This window comes from Kryptolebias marmoratus, linkage group LG12 (assembly GCF_001649575.2).
Source record: "Kryptolebias marmoratus isolate JLee-2015 linkage group LG12, ASM164957v2, whole genome shotgun sequence".
In the NCBI taxonomy this organism is placed as follows: domain Eukaryota; kingdom Metazoa; phylum Chordata; class Actinopteri; order Cyprinodontiformes; family Rivulidae; genus Kryptolebias; species Kryptolebias marmoratus.
Window position 1 is genome coordinate 13,502,684 of NC_051441.1, and position 17,851 is coordinate 13,520,534.

General features: G+C 40.5%; 5 protein-coding genes across 6 annotated transcripts in view; 3 read left to right on the forward strand and 2 right to left on the reverse strand.

Moving 5' to 3' along the window:
- The window catches only part of mapk8ip3 (mitogen-activated protein kinase 8 interacting protein 3), a gene marked incomplete in the record, with an annotated part of 1,049,817 nt that overhangs the window by 933,453 nt on the left and 98,513 nt on the right, over nucleotides 1–17,851 (forward strand).
- Nucleotides 11–2,364, reverse strand: aspdh (aspartate dehydrogenase domain containing). Its single transcript, XM_017428134.3, has 8 exons — nucleotides 2,271–2,364; nucleotides 2,086–2,143; nucleotides 1,852–1,996; nucleotides 1,603–1,687; nucleotides 912–1,061; nucleotides 575–798; nucleotides 361–500; nucleotides 11–198 (listed from the first exon to the last, which is right to left on the reverse strand). Exons 2-8 carry the CDS (start codon nucleotides 2,138–2,140, stop codon nucleotides 161–163), a joined length of 837 nt encoding a protein of 278 aa, XP_017283623.1. The 5' UTR covers nucleotides 2,141–2,143; nucleotides 2,271–2,364; the 3' UTR covers nucleotides 11–160.
- tmem86b (transmembrane protein 86B) lies at nucleotides 3,469–4,855 on the forward strand. Its single transcript, XM_017428100.3, has 3 exons — nucleotides 3,469–3,662; nucleotides 3,812–4,055; nucleotides 4,282–4,855. Exons 1-3 carry the CDS (start codon nucleotides 3,612–3,614, stop codon nucleotides 4,731–4,733), a joined length of 747 nt encoding a protein of 248 aa, XP_017283589.1. The 5' UTR covers nucleotides 3,469–3,611; the 3' UTR covers nucleotides 4,734–4,855.
- On the reverse strand, nucleotides 4,905–8,467 carry hspbp1 (HSPA (heat shock 70kDa) binding protein, cytoplasmic cochaperone 1). Of its 2 annotated transcripts, none has more exons than XM_017428098.3 (8): nucleotides 8,309–8,467; nucleotides 7,932–8,058; nucleotides 7,456–7,666; nucleotides 7,118–7,342; nucleotides 6,778–6,933; nucleotides 6,010–6,106; nucleotides 5,644–5,755; nucleotides 4,905–5,491 (listed from the first exon to the last, which is right to left on the reverse strand). In XM_017428098.3, exons 2-8 carry the CDS (start codon nucleotides 8,049–8,051, stop codon nucleotides 5,411–5,413), a joined length of 1,002 nt encoding a protein of 333 aa, XP_017283587.1. In that variant the 5' UTR covers nucleotides 8,052–8,058; nucleotides 8,309–8,467; the 3' UTR covers nucleotides 4,905–5,410. The 2 variants fall into 2 exon arrangements, with proteins under 2 accessions (XP_017283587.1, XP_017283588.1); XM_017428099.3 differs by having other exon boundaries at nucleotides 8,305–8,461.
- On the forward strand, nucleotides 9,035–14,126 carry tufm (Tu translation elongation factor, mitochondrial). The gene is made up of 10 exons (XM_017428114.2): nucleotides 9,035–9,122; nucleotides 10,447–10,493; nucleotides 10,577–10,715; nucleotides 10,844–11,010; nucleotides 11,110–11,379; nucleotides 11,519–11,651; nucleotides 11,860–11,964; nucleotides 12,381–12,532; nucleotides 13,424–13,543; nucleotides 13,701–14,126. The coding sequence occupies exons 1-10, from the start codon at nucleotides 9,086–9,088 to the stop codon at nucleotides 13,869–13,871; spliced, it is 1,341 nt and encodes a 446-aa protein (XP_017283603.1). The 5' UTR covers nucleotides 9,035–9,085; the 3' UTR covers nucleotides 13,872–14,126.

The window sequence follows — 17,851 nt, forward strand, 5'->3', positions numbered from 1 at the left end:
TTTGTGTGCATTCGGTTTATTGAAACACAAAGGTCGTAGGGTTTGAACAGGCTCCGTAACACCGCCATCCATACAGCATATCCAACGTGATCCATTTAATTTATGTGGAATTTGGACGGGGATCTTCCTCCCACGCTGTAGGTAAACCTCCTCATCCTCTTCAGCACAAGTAGACTCTGCCTCCGTGACCTTTGCAAACTTTAAGGAACGATAACTTGGATTTAGATTATTGTAAGATTGTTGTTTTTTAAACAAAGAATCTCAAAGCTGCTGTTTTTTGTTTTTTTTTTACATCCACGCACGTAAAGCAGTATTCAGACTTTTGCTTCTGGAAACGTTCAGGAATGACTCGGGACTCACTGAGTAAGCTGTTCCAGAAGGACTGGTACGTTGCGCTGCCCGTTACAGCCCCACGCTTGGCTGGATTCCTCCTGACCGTGTGTACGGAGAAGCCATCAGACCCGGTCACCTCCACCTCCACAACATGATAGTCCTTTAACCTGGAAGGGTTCAAGGCCCAATCAGGTGTGTGAAACGCTTGTACGAGTTCTGATTTTTTTAAAAAAAGACTCACTCTGTGTCTGATACGATCTCTCCCTGAACGCCAGCAAAGCTGAGTGTTCCTGCTGCCACTGCCGCCGCCGCCATGGTGTTGACGTTGTTGGGAGCGAGCGGGCACAACTCTGCCACCGAGCCTCTAAATAAAACGCGCTTTCCTTCCCCTTCCTGCCAGTCGGCGAGGACGTCTCCTCTCAGCCGGTAGCAGGATGGATGCTTAGACATTCTTACAAACACAGCCTGAAAGGAATCATTTCAACAGAAACGCCCCCCTTCAGCTGCTATGTTCATGGAGGAGTTTAAACAGAAATAAAAGCAGTGGCGCTTTCATTCTCACAGTTATTACATTTTACCTTCAGTGCCCCACCATCGTTCAGCCTCTGGATGTCCTGGCCTCCCCATAATGCACCACTGGGGACGTAAATTGTCCTACCAGACTGCACAGACGCCTGCTGCAGCTTTTGGTTCAGATCTAAATCAGAAAGGGCAGAAGGAGAGCCCACCTACAGGGGAGGGGGGAGAGATAAAATGTGTAAATTAGTTTTAGCCACAGATTTCTGCACATAAACATCAAATACAGCTCTACAGAAATGATGTACCAGTGATCATATGTTTTTTTTTTAAATAAATGTTTCTACAGAGACAAGATCTAAAATATCCACATTTTACATTAGCTTTCTAAGTAGGTGCTGAAAACCCAATAAAAGTAATGTTTCCTCCAAACATTACTCCAAATAATTAATATTTTCTCTCATCTGTCTACAAAACAATTTTTTTTCAACTGTTTTCTGATTTGACCAATCTGTCCAACTCTGAAGAGTTCAAACTTTTTAGAGGTTTTATATTCAACTTTATTATTATTATGTCTGAACTTTATTATTATTATGTCTGATAAGCCTTAAAATTTCTTCTGCTATTAAATTGAAAGTACAAGTTTATCATGGGAAATATAGTTTAACAAATGCTTCAGAGATAATGTAATAAAAGCTAGTTGGTATTTTAGTCAACTGCCACAATCTGCACAAGAAAAGAAGATAATCTCACCATAAAATGACACCGGGACAGAAAATGGACCCCAAATTCTCTTACGATCTGTGGATGGCAAACCTCTACGATCACATCGCACCTCCTGTTAAACACATGGTTGATTATTTAATATGGTTGTTTAAAAAGATGCTGTGAGACAATGAAAACTTCAGTCTCTAGATGTGAAAAGCTGGTGGAGACATGCCCACCATGAGATAACTCCGTATTCCAACTCTGTTGTGTAAATTCATGTGTGTGCGTTAAAACCTGTTTGCGAATGATGACAGGTCCTCCAGTATCAGCTCGGCAGGAACTAAACCCCTGAGCTTCTCAGAGTTCCTGTTCCAGACGAAGCCCAGAACCAGACCCAGACCGGGTCCGTCTTTGAGGAGCCTGTCCACCAAGTACTGCCCTGAATCACACATCCACCCACATGTTATTAGCAAACAATGGTGTAACTTAGAGGGAGTCTATTTGGGGTTTTGGTGGAGGAATTCAGACCTAGATGTCCATATCCTACAACTCCAACTCGCAGAGAGGGAGAACTGGTGTCCATAGTCTGTGTACAGGAAAGAGGAAAATGCGTATTTCACATATAACTACGAACACATGGACAAACTCTGCCGGATATCTCTAAACTGCCCCCTCACCGCTGTAACGATCCCTGTATTTATTGCTCTGCTCACCTGATAGTTGTGCACACCTGCTGGTCTATGTCTCCCACCGTGAAGCGCAGAAACCAGCCACAACTCGAGGAATTATGGGAAAGTGGAGTACAAAGTTTGACTCGGAGAGACCTTAGTTAATCATTACTTGCTTTAGAAATTATTAGACAGAGGAATCCTTCTGGATGAACTTCAATTTCAGCTCCAGATCAAGTGATAGAGGCTACAACAACAATAAATCTGTCCGAAAAAAGGATTAGATTAAAAAAACAAAGAGTCTGATTTGATTTGTGAAAAATATCCTGAACCTTTATCAACTTTTACTTATTTTGTCCCATATGATCTGCAAAGGTGTCCTGATCAGCTTTTCAATAAAATAATTTTACCGTTTGTGCTTGAACAGCTGGATTTAGTTTTCAATCAGATTAAATTTTACAGTTCTGGAGATGCTGTTGATTAAAGGATTTGATGCGGTGCAATATTTTTCTTTTATAACCTTACATAAATAAAGGCTTATGGGATGCATATCACCCACCACCTTTCATGCCGGAGTTTTAAACTAAGATCAGCTTGTGATGAAAACTGACAAAGTCGTAACCATTTCAGTCAAACTTTGAAAACAATTTCATGCAGTATCACAAGATGTCGCTCTCAGAGTACGTGTTGTGAATGACTCTCAGCTACAACCACACCAACTCTTAGCATAATACCTGTAAAACTGGCTAAATTAGAGCCATTTTTGTACTTTCCAAGGACAGTGACTGAGGCAGCCATCTTTAATTGGGTTGGCTCCAAAGGTTAATTAGTTGTAGCGGTTATTTTCTGCAAATTTTATTGAAATTTGTTATCAGACATGGGTAAAAACATTATCGTCCACCTCTTCCTTTTGGCGATAAATGTAATATTTTGTCATAATTGTTGCCGAGAGGAAATAAGAAATCCTCTGCTGACGTCAAAATCTTTTCTGGTAAAACTGCAGCTCTTAAATGTCCAACATGCATGTTTCATCACAGCAACTCACACAAGTTCAAGAGTCAAGTCAAAAACATTTTTTCCACACACTGCCATTTGACTTTGCCCTCCCATGTGCTGTTGTCATCAGCATATTACAGGTGGAGAGGTCAAAGGTCAGCTGTTCGTCCATGAGAACGTGGATCCGGGAGGACATTGATTATCAGCACAATCAGGCCGCGGGGATTAGTCTAAAGTTCACTGTCGTGGATATCCAGCGGAGTAAAAGACACAGCAGGGGTTTGGGACAGGAGGAACGGGAGAACGTCTCATCAGAAGGCCGAGAAGGCAGAGAAACAGAGGAAGGCTGAAAACAGGACAGTCCCATCCGACAAAGACACCTGCAGAGAGATGGATATTCTTGAGACAGATGCCTACGACAGGCGGAAGAGGAGAAATGTGGTACAGTTGACTCTTTTTATTTGATTTTATTGTCAATTCCTGTTTTATGCTCATGACACAAGTATGATTGTTCAAAATCAACATTTCAGTCAAATATGTAAAAACTTCTAATTCGCCTCCTTTTTTATGTATTTGTCTCTTTCTCCCAGTCCTGTGCTCTTCTTTTCTCCCTCCTGCCTTTCTTTTTGTCCTCAGCTTTATATTTCTACCTTTTGACTCCCGGTTCGGCGCCATCGGTCATGTCTGCAGGGGTCAAATGTGCGCCGACGCTCCTGCTGGCTGCGGCGGTGCTGAGCTGGAACGGAGGTCAGAGTGTCTTAGGTGTGGCAGGAGGACTTCTCTTGTCTGTCGTCGGTGACTGCTGCCTGGTGTGGCCTGAGATGTTTATTCATGGTAGGAGCTCTGGTTTTGCATAACTTGGACTAGCAGTGGACAGATGCAAATTACACTTCCACAAAGAGAATTGGCTCCATTTCTTTGCTCACTTGATTCATTCTAACACTTTGCCTTCATCTATTAATTTCATAAGCTTAACTGATGAAGACAAAATAAAATACTGAGCTGACTCAGAACTCTTTAACTGTGTGTCACATGCTAACTAATTTAAATTTTTGCGCAGGAATGGGAGCATTTGCCGCGGCTCATCTGCTCTACTCGCTCTCCTTCCTATCCAGTCGTTACGCAACACGCTCCTCAACCTCCTGGACCCGTCTTCTGTACCTGCTCCTGGTCGTGGTGGGAGGAGCTTTCTACTTCTATATATTTCCATTCCTGCAGAAGGCGCCAAACTCCGACCTACTGACTCCTGGCGTGGGGATCTACACCCTCCTGATCACCGTCATGGGTGTATTAGCGATCAGAACCCGCCGAGCGACGACGCTGCTGGGAAGTTTGATCTTCATAGTGTCTGATGTTTCACTGTCCTTGCAGGTTTTCAAGGTTTTGCCACCAATGCAGCATGGTCAGCATGTTGTCATGGTGACATATTATTTGGCACAGCTACTGATTGCCGTGGGCGATATAAAAGCGGCGGAGAACAAAGATGACTTTTCGAAATGGAAGAGGACCTAACCAGGACCTCTGAGATATCCCTACCTCTACTAAACCAATATATAGGTCTAAGCTTGGCCAAGCTTAGACCTTTTAAACATGAAAAAAAAAAAGCTTCTTAAAGAACTTATAAACACTTGTATTTAAAAACACCACATATCTTTACAGACATGACAAAAAAAACAGTGGATATTAGTTTGTAACAGGTATATTTGTGATTTATTGTCAGATATGTTTTTGTAAAACATTTTTGATAATGTGTAAATCGTACATGTGATGGCATTAAAAGCAGTTTACAGTAAACAAATCTGGTGTCTAGAACTGTCTCTTCTTTACAAGAGTCGACAAATTGAAGACATTTCTGACTTTACAACAAATTAAGATTCAGATATATACATATCTAAACTGACATTTGGATGTATATTAACATATAAAAACTAGCTGTTATGGGGGTTTTTTAAATTATAACTGTAAAGATCCTAAAAAACAGACATGAAATAACAGCCGACTTGAAAAATAACTTTATACAGTACGGTTATGTACACAGTAAAATCCAGCTCCTGGATTACATGCTAAATATTCACAGCAACTGTCATAAACAGACAAAAATGTCACTCTACATCCATGATTTAGCTCATGAATATTCATATAACATCTTTTTTTGTACTGATAAGTAAAAAACAAACAAAAAATTTGCTTTAGCGATCCATCCCAACGTCATCTGACTGCTGCCCGCTGAAACACTGAAGCCTCAAACGTTCGCAGAAGTCAAACTCTTCCTGTTGACAACAAAAATATGACTTCAGAGAGCAGAAATTAAAGATTAGACACAGGACAATACGAATTTTACTTGCCAGATGTATCTTTAGGCATTGAAGCATTATCTTATTTGAGATATAAAGACACAAAATGACCAAAAGACTTTATCTACCTGACTTTCCTCTTTTCCTTGGAGATCTGTGGCTCGCTGTTTGAGTAGTTCCTCCAGACCCAGAGCAGGATTCCTGCAGTCTTTCAGTCCCTGAGGAAAATCTTCAACCAAACTAGAAAAGGAACAATGAAGAGAACTGAGAACCGTGAAGCAACATCAAACTAAATACTACAACTCCTTTTAAAGCTTTTCCAACTCTGAGGTACTTGAATTTTTTTTTTTGCCTCAATTTGTCTTTGTCTTCACACAATAACAAACTCAAACATCAATGAGGGAGAAGATGTTTCACAAAGGAGTTTCCCGTCTTCAATCAGTGTGAAAAAAAAAAAAAAAAAAAAAAAACAGCGAGCAGAAGATGTTTCTTACCAGCACAGAGCGCCGAGCACGTGTTCATGGAAGGGCGAGTGCGGCGTGCGGAGAACTGACACGAGCTGCTGCACCATCCCCATCGAGACAACCGTGTCTGTTCGAAGACAGATGCAGGAACACGATGAACAACATCCCACGTGCAGAAGAGAACACAAAGACAGAGATGATCTAACATCTGTGACGCCATAGATGTGTTGTAGCTCCACTGGTTGTGCTCTAATACATTAATGACTTGGATTGTTTAAGCATTAGTTCACACGTTTCCTTGTTTGTTTGTCTTTTTTTTTTTTTTTTTTTTTAAATACTGTCAAGAGCTGTCACAACAAACACAATTTAATAGACTGAGAATAAAAAGGTTCACATTGCCATGAAAACTAATTTATCCTAAAAATGTACCTGAAACGCACAAACTGAGGAGTTTTACAATGGGGTTTATGAAGATTAGTGGAAACAAATGGTGGTCAAATATATTTTGATGATTTAGACAAGAAAATGATTGTACCTACATTAGCTGATCAAAACAATATCTTCCTTTACTCAGAGACAAAATCAACTAAACTAATTACTTCCTGAGGAAAAGTAAAGGTCAAGACCTTCATTTTTTTTTTTTTTTTACTTTTATTGGCTGCTGAAGTTCCAGAATATTCTTCCATCATTACAATCAGTCATTTAGGGGAGTGTCATGTTAGGAAGGGGGTGAATTTTTACCCAAGATAAACCGATTGAATGAAAAAGGTTAGCTTTGATAGGCCCTTTCCTTTGTACCTTTATGTTCAGGGTGTGAGTTCAGCAGGTTGAGCAGAAGGAAAGCGGACTTGGTCCTGAGCTTCTCGTTTTCTGACTGCATGCCTCTCATCAGCACCGAGAAGCCGTCGTGAGCCACGAACGCTTGGAGCCCAGCCTCCTGCTCTCGAACCAGACCTACGGCCAAAACAACAGAAATGTTTCTCCTCTGCGATACGGACACACGAGAGCCAAAATGTGCTGCCACAACACTTTGGAAAAACCATTATAAACACTCAAAACATCAGGAGATAATTTCAATATTTCATCGCCTAACTCCTGAAGCGCCGTTTCTACAGGTCTTTAACGGAGATTTACTCACATGAAACAGCGTAAAGAGCTTTGACTCTGACGGTGGGGTTTGGGTCTGAGTCTGTGAGCTGCAGCAGCTTTGGCAGCACTTCGATCTGAAGCAGGTGGTCCTGCACCTGTGGCATGTTCTGAGCACAAGAGGCAATGAGCTGCGCCGCCCGCCACCTCAGCCCACTCTGGACATGACACAGATACCTGGAGACACACAACTCCAGCCCTCCAAGAATCATAAAATCTGTAAAGCGTAGAAACAGACGAAATCAAAATCCATTCATTTCAAGCATAATGTAGGTCGTAGTCCTGAGTTACTGAGCTCTGTACAGGAATATCAACTCAAATGTCACAAACCTCTCGCGTTGTCCAGGTTCTCACACAGCTCAGACAACATCTCAAAGGCTGATTCCCGTTCATCCTCCTCCTCATCCTCCTCCTCCTCGCCATCATCTTGTTCCTTTTCACCTGTTTTGTCCAGGACAGCCAGGCACCGCTTCATCTGCTCCACCTCATCCATCTGGCCTTTGCACATCTCTGAAAGAGCTTCTCTCAGCCACGTTTTCCTCTGGGGCAAAGAGGCAAAGTGTGAGGCAGAGTTAAAATCAGCCAATGACAGGGTGCCTGAGTCCCAGCTCAGAATATACCCCAACTCATTGCACTTTTGTTCAATAAACATAGTTACTTGTTAAGCCTGATGATCTGTGTCAGAGCTACATTCAGCAACACATAGCTGATAAACAACATGTTTGAAGACATTAAATTGAGCTGTACAGCTCATCTCCAAAGCAGAGGTGTCTTGTAAGGCAGGGTTAAAAGCGGGAGGAACTTACCTCCTCTGACATGGGCTCTACAGGAGCTGGACCCTCAGATGAAGATCCAGCATCTACTGCCAGCTGCAGGACCCCCTGCAGGTTCTGGGGGTACCTCCTGGTCTGCCTGTTGTCTGACATGATTTATCTGGGCAAAGAAACAAGACACTTCAGTAGTTAATTCAAAAGATGTCATCATATTTACAACAAAAATGACTTGGAGTAATCAGGACAGTTTTAAATATAGTACTGCTGTCTGTTTTACTTGCCTGTAAATGAGTTATTTTTGTAAGGACTTCAGTGTATGTATGTCACTAGCATGAACACAAATAATCTCTACAGCTTTACAAGTCAGCGACTCGACACCGAAAATCTTATTGATAAAAATACTTACTTACCCGCAGAAGTGTCCTAAAGAATACCGTGTAAATCCGTATTGCTCTCAGTCTGAGCTAAACGCCGGTTTCCTCCCCTATATACACAGACACATGAAACAGCTAGAACATTCTAGCTATTAGCCGAACTCACGATGAGGCCGCCGCCATGTTTTACCGTAAAGCACGAGCCCAACGGGCCACCGTAATGTGTCCGCGGTGCTCATCCGTGTCCTCATTAGTCATTTTCATGTCTGCTTGTTCCACACGAACTCAGTTCTTTAAAAATGTAACGTACCGCTTAAAAACACGCAACACAACATCAACAAATAAAAGCCGAGTTTGTAAGTTTTGTTATATTATAGTAGTTACGGTAAAACAGTCAGACTTGCAAAGAGTGTCAGTACGTTTCAAAACTAATCCCCGACTTTTGTTCTTAGAGGGGGAAACTTTTCTTTAATATAATGAATGTGAAAATTTACATAACTGTTATATTTGCAATCTTCGTATGTAATAATAATAATGATGATATTAAAATACACGATGCTTTAGAACTTTTTCTTTTATATTAGCTTTATTTATACATGGTACCTAAATGACAAATTCAAATTGTTCACAACATATAAATCTTTACATTTTAACAAACGTGCTGGATGTCAACACATTCATTCAAAAGAAAAACTAAGCTAACCCATGTTATTGTTTTTTGTGTGTTAGGTTTAGGGTTTGAGACAGTTTTGTTATTAGACAGAGCGTTCTCTTGACAATTTTTATCATCTTTGGCTTGTCTAAGCTTCCAAGATGGCGGCGCTTGTGGGGCTGCGTGCTTGTTTCTCTGGTAAAATGGTTATTTCCTTTTCACTACTTGACTTTTTATGCTTTTGTGAAAGCCTATCGGGCCACAACATTGTATCTCCTTTTTTAAATAGCGTACTACGTTGCTCGGGTGGCAGAAATAAAAAAATAATAATAAATAGAAGATCGGCCTCTTCCTATAGCAGAGCAAGGTCACGTTACCAATGAGGGTTAGCTAACGCTAATGCGGATGAAGGCTGATAAAAGAATATTTTTTGTATTTAACCTAAATAATTATAATCGTTATGGTTACAGATGTCCACTTTTCTCTGAGGAAGGATAACGTGGTTTAAAATGGTTGATCATGCTAGCTGCTGTAATGAGGCATCTGACTGAATTCGATTTAATTTGATGCAAAACTTTGTCGTAGTGCAGATTAATTTAGAAGACCTCGATAGAGTAGATGAAGAAACAGCTGGAGTTTAATTCAGAAACAGAAAGAGGCATGGAGGCAACAATGAAATGCCCATCACTGCAGAAAAGTGGCAATAAATTTGTACATTTGCAGGATTAGTGATTGATTTTAGTGTCTGATCTGGTTCTTAATCTGTTTTAATTAAATATTAGGGATCTGTTAGTGTTTAATCTCTTCACCACTTTCGTAGAAGTGTATTGTTAACAAACAAAGGAAGTTAGTGAGGACCTAAAACAGCTGATAATGCTTAATGGGTTGAAAAAGAAAACAGAAATAACTCAAATTGAATCAATGAATGTCCATCCAGTATAAATGCATTTAATGGAAGAGCATTATAGCTCAATATTCATTCACAAAATGAATATTGAGCATCATTATGTTTGAGCATCATTATGTTCCTGCAGATGAATTTCATTTATTTTTTTTCCTGCACTTTGACCTGGACAGTCTGTGGTCATTGATGAAGCTGTGAACCATGACTTTTATTTATGAGAATACGTAATGAAAAAGAAAAACAAATATGTGTATTAAATTAATGCTTGAACTCAAGAGAAAGTGGATCCTGCAGCAAATCAACAATAATTCAACTTTATGCTCACAGGTCCTTCTAACAAAAAATAATTAAGTTAAAATTTTATTTTTAGATCAGACATCCTTTTTACAGTATCAGTGATAGTCTGTTTGAACATTAAGAGCTGAAATATTGACCAGTGAGCTTCCAATCCACTGTTTATATTTTGAAAGTTGGCTGATTCAGCTAGTTAATGGTTTTAGTAGGTTACTGTAAAAATGATCAATATCTGGGAAAAACATTTTAAATTCTCTCTTGCAAAACCATAATAATAAACCAAATGATTTTGATCATTTTATTAATCTTGTTTTCTGTTTCCAGTCCTTAAGCTTTCCCCACCGAGCCTTCTGCACAGCTCAGTCAAACTGGTACGTATGCAGACAACCTGCTGCTTTCAGACCGTTCAGCTTGGACTTGTTCGTTTAGGTTGTTTTCTTTCCTCGGTGTGTAGTGTGCTGTGCCCTTGAGTCGGCGCACCTTTGCTGCTGAGGCTAAGAAGACATACAGCAGAGACAAACCTCACGTGAACGTCGGAACAATTGGCCACGTTGATCACGGCAAGACCACGCTGACAGCGGCCATTACAAAAGGTAGAGTTACTCATCTTCAAACTGGTGTTTTAGCATCAAACCGGATACGTTTAAACTCATCCAGTGGTTTCATAAAGTTCAGATAGTGAAATACTTTTATTTACCTAAAAATCGTTAATTTTTATCAGTGCTTGCTGATGCTGGTGGTGCCAACTACAAAAAGTATGAGGACATTGACAATGCCCCCGAGGAAAAGGCCAGAGGCATCACCATCAACGCCTCTCACGTGGAATACACCACAGCCAACAGACATTACGCCCACACTGACTGCCCTGGCCATGCCGACTACGTCAAGGTGATCTGCTTCTCTTCTTCAGATGGGAAGCGCTCTGAACCCAACGCGGCCTGGTTGTCGTTGTCGCCTGAATTCTGAGAGTCGTTTGTTCCTTTCCAGAACATGATCACGGGCACGTCTCAGATGGACGGCTGCATCCTGGTGGTGGCGGGCACCGACGGCCAGATGCCTCAGACACGAGAGCACCTCCTGCTGGCCAAGCAGATCGGCGTCGAGCACATCGTGGTCTTCATCAACAAGGCTGACGCCGTGGACGACAAGGAGATGCTGGACCTGGTGGAGCTGGAGATCCGCGAGCTGCTCACGGAGTTCGGCTACGACGGCGAGAAAATACCTGTTGTGTCAGGCTCCGCCCTCTGCGCCTTGGAGGTAGGGGAGGTCCTGAGACTAAAGCTCGTAGTGTGTTGTCAGTGAAGTTGTTTATTTGTGAAATTTACGTTTTTGTCGGTTAACAGCAGTAAACAGATCACATTACGTTTCGTGCGCTGACGCCTGTTCTCCATCTCAGAACAGAAATCCTGAACTGGGTGTGAACTCAGTGATGAAACTGCTGGAGATCTTGGATTCTTATGTTCCTCTGCCCAAAAGAGAGCTGGAAAAACCTTTCCTTCTGCCCGTCGAAGGGGTTTATTCAATCCCAGGTAGGAAAAAAGGCTAATCTGTCAGATTAAATATATTATAGGAGGATTATTGGTTTGTGTGTGCAGCGTGAGGCACGTTTTATGTTTTTGAAGTTATGGTGGCAACATCCGAAACAAGTAGTTGTAAAATTTCACTTCTAAAGATTGTGTTTAGTGGAAGAATCGAACACAGGACTACTCTGAGTTTCTGGTTTTCTTTGTCCTTCAGGCAGAGGTACAGTGGTGACGGGCACCTTGGAGAGAGGCGTCATAAAGAAAGGAGACGACTGTGAGTTTGTGGGTCACAACCGCAGCTTCAAGTCTGTGGTTACAGGTGAGAGAAAGGAAGAAGAAACAGAACCTCAGATGAAAAAGGACGTCTTATTTTCTGTGTATACGGGACACCATCTGAACAGGCGAAGTCTAAAAGATAAAGATGCTTCTGTTCAGGACCTTAAGGCTCATTTAACAAATAAATGTGATTTTAGCCTTAGAAATATGTCAACGTGATCTTAATTATTCGATGGGCTGTGCGTAAAGATAAGGAGCTTTTGAAAGTGAAAACAAACACTTATGACTGATCTATAGTTGGACTAACAGACCTCAAAACCCTCAGTCCTTAGAAGTCTGTAACAATGAATGAAATCTTCTTAAGTGTGTTTTATGTCCAAAAGTTAAACAACCCGACATGAGAATCAGCATATTTTATTTGATGTTGATTATTTAATTGTGTTTTTATCTTCGGTTCAGGTATTGAGATGTTCCACAAGTCTCTGGACCGGGCAGAGGCAGGAGATAACCTGGGCGCTCTGGTCCGAGGCATGAAGAGGGAAGACTTGAGGCGAGGGCTGGTGATGTGCAAACCTGGATCCATCATGCCTCACCAGAAAATCAGATCTCAGGTCCGAGAGCAGCGAGTTACTCCGTACACTAATAAACACACTCACTGTTTATTTAGTCGTCTGTCATTCTCATATAGTCAGCAACGAAAAAAACATTTTATTGTCATCATTTGGAAGCTTTTTTTTTATATACAGCTAATAGATAGTTTAACCAAATAATGTTAATATCTTTGTACATAAAACAGCTCATATAAAATAATGATAGAAAGGAGTTACTTTACAGCATGTCATGTGTGTCTTAAACTACTTTAATACTACTTTCCTCAAACTTCTGTTTTTCTATCATTACATTTATAGCAGCTACTTAATGTTTTCATCCACTGATCAGACGAGGCTTCACTATCTTCTTTCAAATAATAGTACATATTCGTTTTTTCAAACAAATCTTTTGTTGTTGTTTGTTTTTTAATTAGGATGTATTTTCTGATGCAGTCATCCAAATCTTACTACAGTATATTCTGTTAAAATCTCATCAGATCAGCCTTTTTTATTACCAACAATCACATTCGCAGTGACACAAACACTGTTTAAATATTTATAGAAGCAGCCGCTGAAGAAACCAAGGATATCATGCAAAACAAACTGTGATTTTACCGTATTAACAAGGAAATTCCTTATTCAAAGAAGGTATTGAGGTTATTTCTAAATGTCTGCTGAAATATGTAGAACAAGTTTTATTTGGGTTTCCACAGACAGACTTTAATACCAGATTTTTCTATCTAAAACCACTAAATTTATGCTGAAAAGTTATATTTGAGTTTCACCTAAATGCGTTTTAGCAGAACATGAATGTATGCCTTTCTTTAAAATGTTAATGTCGTCCTTCTCGTCTCTGGCTGCATTGTTGTTGTTTATTTGAGTCCAGCTCGTTACGGAAACTTTGTTTTGCAGGTTTATATTCTGAGTCAGGAGGAAGGAGGCAGACACAAACCGTTTGTTACCAACTTCATGCCCGTCATGTTTTCCCTCACCTGGGACATGGCCTGCAGGGTCACCCTCCCTGAAAACAAGGTGTGTGTTCTTCTGTGTGCGTCTTTGAGGTTCATTTTCACTTTTAGGCTTCGAAAGTTGGAACATTTGGGCTGGTTTGGATCAGTTTTAGAGGAAACCGTTAAAGGGGATGTTTCGTTGAAGGGATTCCGACCGTGTTGTTTCTGTCTTCTTGAAGGAAATGGTGATGCCTGGCGAGGACACATCGTTGATGCTTACGCTCCGCCAGCCGATGGTTCTGGAGAAAGGCCAGAGGTTCACTCTGAGAGACGGAAACAGAACCATCGGCACCGGCCTGGTTACAGAAATCCTCACCATGACAGATGAGGACCACGTCAACTGGGGCTGAAGGGAAACTCTGGGCTGGGGGGGGGGGCTACCTTAGGATATTATGGAGGCTGGCTGGGGGCTTATCGGCTCGCATGTAATTATTCCTGAAATCTACAGAAAACAGCTGCAGAAATATAAAACAGGAGAAGCCTAAAAGACATGCAAGGATCTGTTCAGCTCCACTCAACCAAAACACCTGTGATGTTCGTTATAGACTAAAACTATGTCATTTATGTAATAAAATGTATTTAATAATAAAAGTGCCTCTTTGTTCTGTGGTGATTTTCTCATAAAATCTACATGATTTAAAAAAACAACAACAAACGGGTAATATAGGGGGAAAAAGAACAAACTATTTTTCTAAATTGCATTTGTTCAAAGTCTTCAGATGTAAATTTGGAGCTGGACAGACTGCAGCAGATAGCGTTCTGCTTGTAAAACGTTCAGAGCAACACAAGAGGGCAGCAAAGACCCAATTTCTGCTGTGGCTCTGATTTAAAGATGTTTATTAGAAGGAAAAAGGGTTACGAAGTCAGTATTTTGTTCAAATGGTTATTAAGCAACCATAAAATGAGCCAAACTGAGTCAGTTTTCACATAATGAACACTAGTCTTACTTCTTTTAGAGTATCTGATCAAGTTTTATATTAAAAGGTAAAGCAAGTTATGCATTTAATGCAAAAAGTATGTTTATGACTAAAAATATAATTATTCTTGAACCAAGTCACTGGGTTTAAGGTACAGCTTAAAAATCTAGTATCTTTCATGTGGTTTTCTTATGTTTTATAAAAATTTCTTAAGCATAAATTTAAAGTCACTCGATGCAGACTTTTCATTGATGGTTTTGTTTTGCAAAAACTTTAAAATACTTGCATAAGCAGTGCCACCTCTTAGAACTGGGCTTAAAGTTAAATTCTGGGTATTCTATTTGAATAAAATAAATTAGGTTGATATATGAGAAAGAATCAGAGGTTTCACATGATTCTGAAAGTGTTGTTCATTCCTCGGTCTGAGGCTGGCGTTCCCTCTGCTCGCAGGAAGTTGCGAGTTGCTGTTTGCTGTCGGTATTCGAGTCAGAGTCTCCTGTAATCCGATCAGCCTGTTGCTGTAATCGAATACTGTGTGTCTGCAGCAGCCGAGGCAGCAGCAGCACTGAGTGATGTGCTCAGCTGCAGGGCTGAAGTTTCCATGAGACCAGAGGAGGCTGAGGATCAGACGGCAAACTGGGAGCTTTCATCAGTGACGAGACTTTTTTGTTCATGTTGTCAGCAGCTACTCTGCATCGCTGTGAGGACACATTAGATACACAGTAAAGACTCTGGTCCAAATAAAAACAACGGTTTTCTTATGTTTTATAAACATAATGTGGTTTTAGGATGTTTTTTTACAGTTTTCATTTGACTACAGGAGTACCTCCAGAAGGCTTTCTAAGCGGGTGTCACACTAAAACCAAAAACTAGAATCTCAGGAAACTATTGAAAAATACTTCAATATGGGAGTGAAGAAACCTTCTGACGTGAGCCGACTTGTTTTTGTTTTACAGTCGACGATGCGGAGAACAGCACAGTCTCTGCTCGCCTTGTTGAAACTTGTCCTCTTCTTTTTTTAAAATGATATTATAAAATATATTATCCATATAACCTCCTGAGACCCTGCATCCTGATACGAGGACACTGGCTTTCTGCACCATAAAATTTTATTCAGGTCAACTTAAACCTGTTGTCTTTTTTCATTTTATTTTGTATTTTAATTTAACTACAAATTAATTTATTGTGAGGTCCTACAAAACCCAAAAAGCTCAGTGGAAATTAAAAATGCACAACAAAAAACTCAAGAATCAGGAGGATTAAACTCTAGTCGAGCGGTGGCCTTTGCACCCCCTGGTCCCCCCTTGCCCCCCCTCAGTGGCGCCCCTGCATATCTAGCATTTGGATGATACATTACTTTATTAGTTTATATCAATATGATTTCATAATAAATTTAAAGTCCAGTTTAGTTTAGATGGTCACATTCCAGGACTGTGCAAAAGTCCTGAGTCATCCCTGATTTTTTTAATATTTTCAGACTTTCTTGTGATCTTCTAAATTCATTTTAATCTATAGTTCTTCACGCTGTTCATTTTCTTTTGGACTTTGGCTGCTTTTTTACACATTTTGAGTCCATCTTTTTTTTAAATAGACTTATTTTGCTCAGCCGACAACCAGTATCCTCTTGTTTTTCCCACACAGGGAGGATTTTTCTTCCATCCACAAGTTCACTCCTCTAACCTTTGAGCTGTTCACACCCTTCAGAAGAATAACATAAATCTGATTGTGCCGTTATTGGAAAGAGAGGCTGAGATGAAATATCCAGAAAATGTGAAGAGAGGTTTTCCTGACATGTTCTGTCAAGATTATGTAATATCTTTAAGTCAAGAACAGCGTCAATATCTTGTTTCATTTAAAACAATCAATTAACTACACCTCATAGTCTAAATATCTGGTTTTATTCTGTTATAAAGTTAAAGTTATAGAGCAACTAAAACGGTTTGATTTGGTCTCTGAAGCTCAATTTTTGAAAAATTCAAACTTTGCAGAAGTCTTTTTAAAGTAAAAACATCGGGTGGTATGTGTATTGAGAAAAGGAAATGCAGCCGCCGTCTCTTCTTTTCACCCTCCACCTCCTTCTCACAGCTGAGGGGAAGCATAGAGCGGCTGCAATTAAGGCCGAATGCTCCTTTCAGCAGCCCACTCTGCATGTTTGAATCCCGACCCCCACACGGCTTCTCATCCTCCGACACAGCAGAGTGGGTGGGAAGCATCCTGGGTTTATTCTCAGAGCACCTTCCATCACAAAGCACATCTCGGAGAACCACGAAAGTAACAAATTACACCTTCAGTGGGTGCTAAAATCAGCTGCAGAAAAAGGCAGAACTCTAACTCACCTGAAACTTGCTGCCGGAGGAGTTTAATGTCCCACACACTGAAACTTTAGCTTTATAAATGTCAGGTACATGTAATAACAAGCTCTGAGTGATTAAAGGGGTGCCCAAGGTATGATAGTCTACTGATTTTACAATGTCTTAATCTGTAAAAACTAAAGAAAGTAAAACAAAACTGCTTTTACACTCAGAAACTATAGCATCAACATCTTACCTGTTGTAGATAGCTGTTTGAACAGCCTCCGTTTAGAGAAAAAGAGTTTAATTCTGACCAAACTGATGAGCTAAAGGCTGGTTAGAGTGGGACCAGGTCCAAAGTGGATTAAATCAGCTCCACTCTCACTTTTTATTGCATTGTTTTATAAACCTTTACACTGGTGTCAGTTTTGCATTACATGATTATTCCAGCAGGAATAGCACAACATTCCCCCAACGTGCCCCCAAGCTGCACAGGAAGTGCTAAAGCTAGCTGCCATGACCACTGTTTGTGTTTGCAAGTAACCCAAGAATGTTATTTAAGAAACTCTGTCATGCAAATTCAACGACGAAGTAAAGATTTATAAAATAGTGTTGAAATGAACTGCAATTAAACTTTTAAGACTGCAGCTGTTTTGAGATGGCAGCAATCTGTTATCCACCCAGCCTTGCTCCTGGAGGGAAGGAAGGACATTACAGAGGGAAGGGAGGACATTACAGATGTGTGTTTGTGACCTGAGTCCCCAGATGTTTGAGTGTGTGTGTGTGGATGCAGCCGTGCAGCTCTCTGCTGATGTATAACGTTAAAACAGCCATAAGTGCGTTTAGATGTTCCTGCTAGCTGTGATACAAGATGCCACTCTTGTACATGAAAATATAAATCCTCTTGGAACGTTTCAGCGGTCTCTCTTTCCAGTAAATCTGGATGAGAAGTTAGTCCCCAGCTAAAAAGCCAAGTAGGAGTTTAAACACTATGGTTAAAAGATGCAACAAGGTAACACATCTGTTTTAGTCTTGGCCTGAATGAAACTCTATTTCTCCATTCATTCAAGGAGTTATCTACATCAGGTGAGATATTAATTGCATTAATTCCACATAACATGA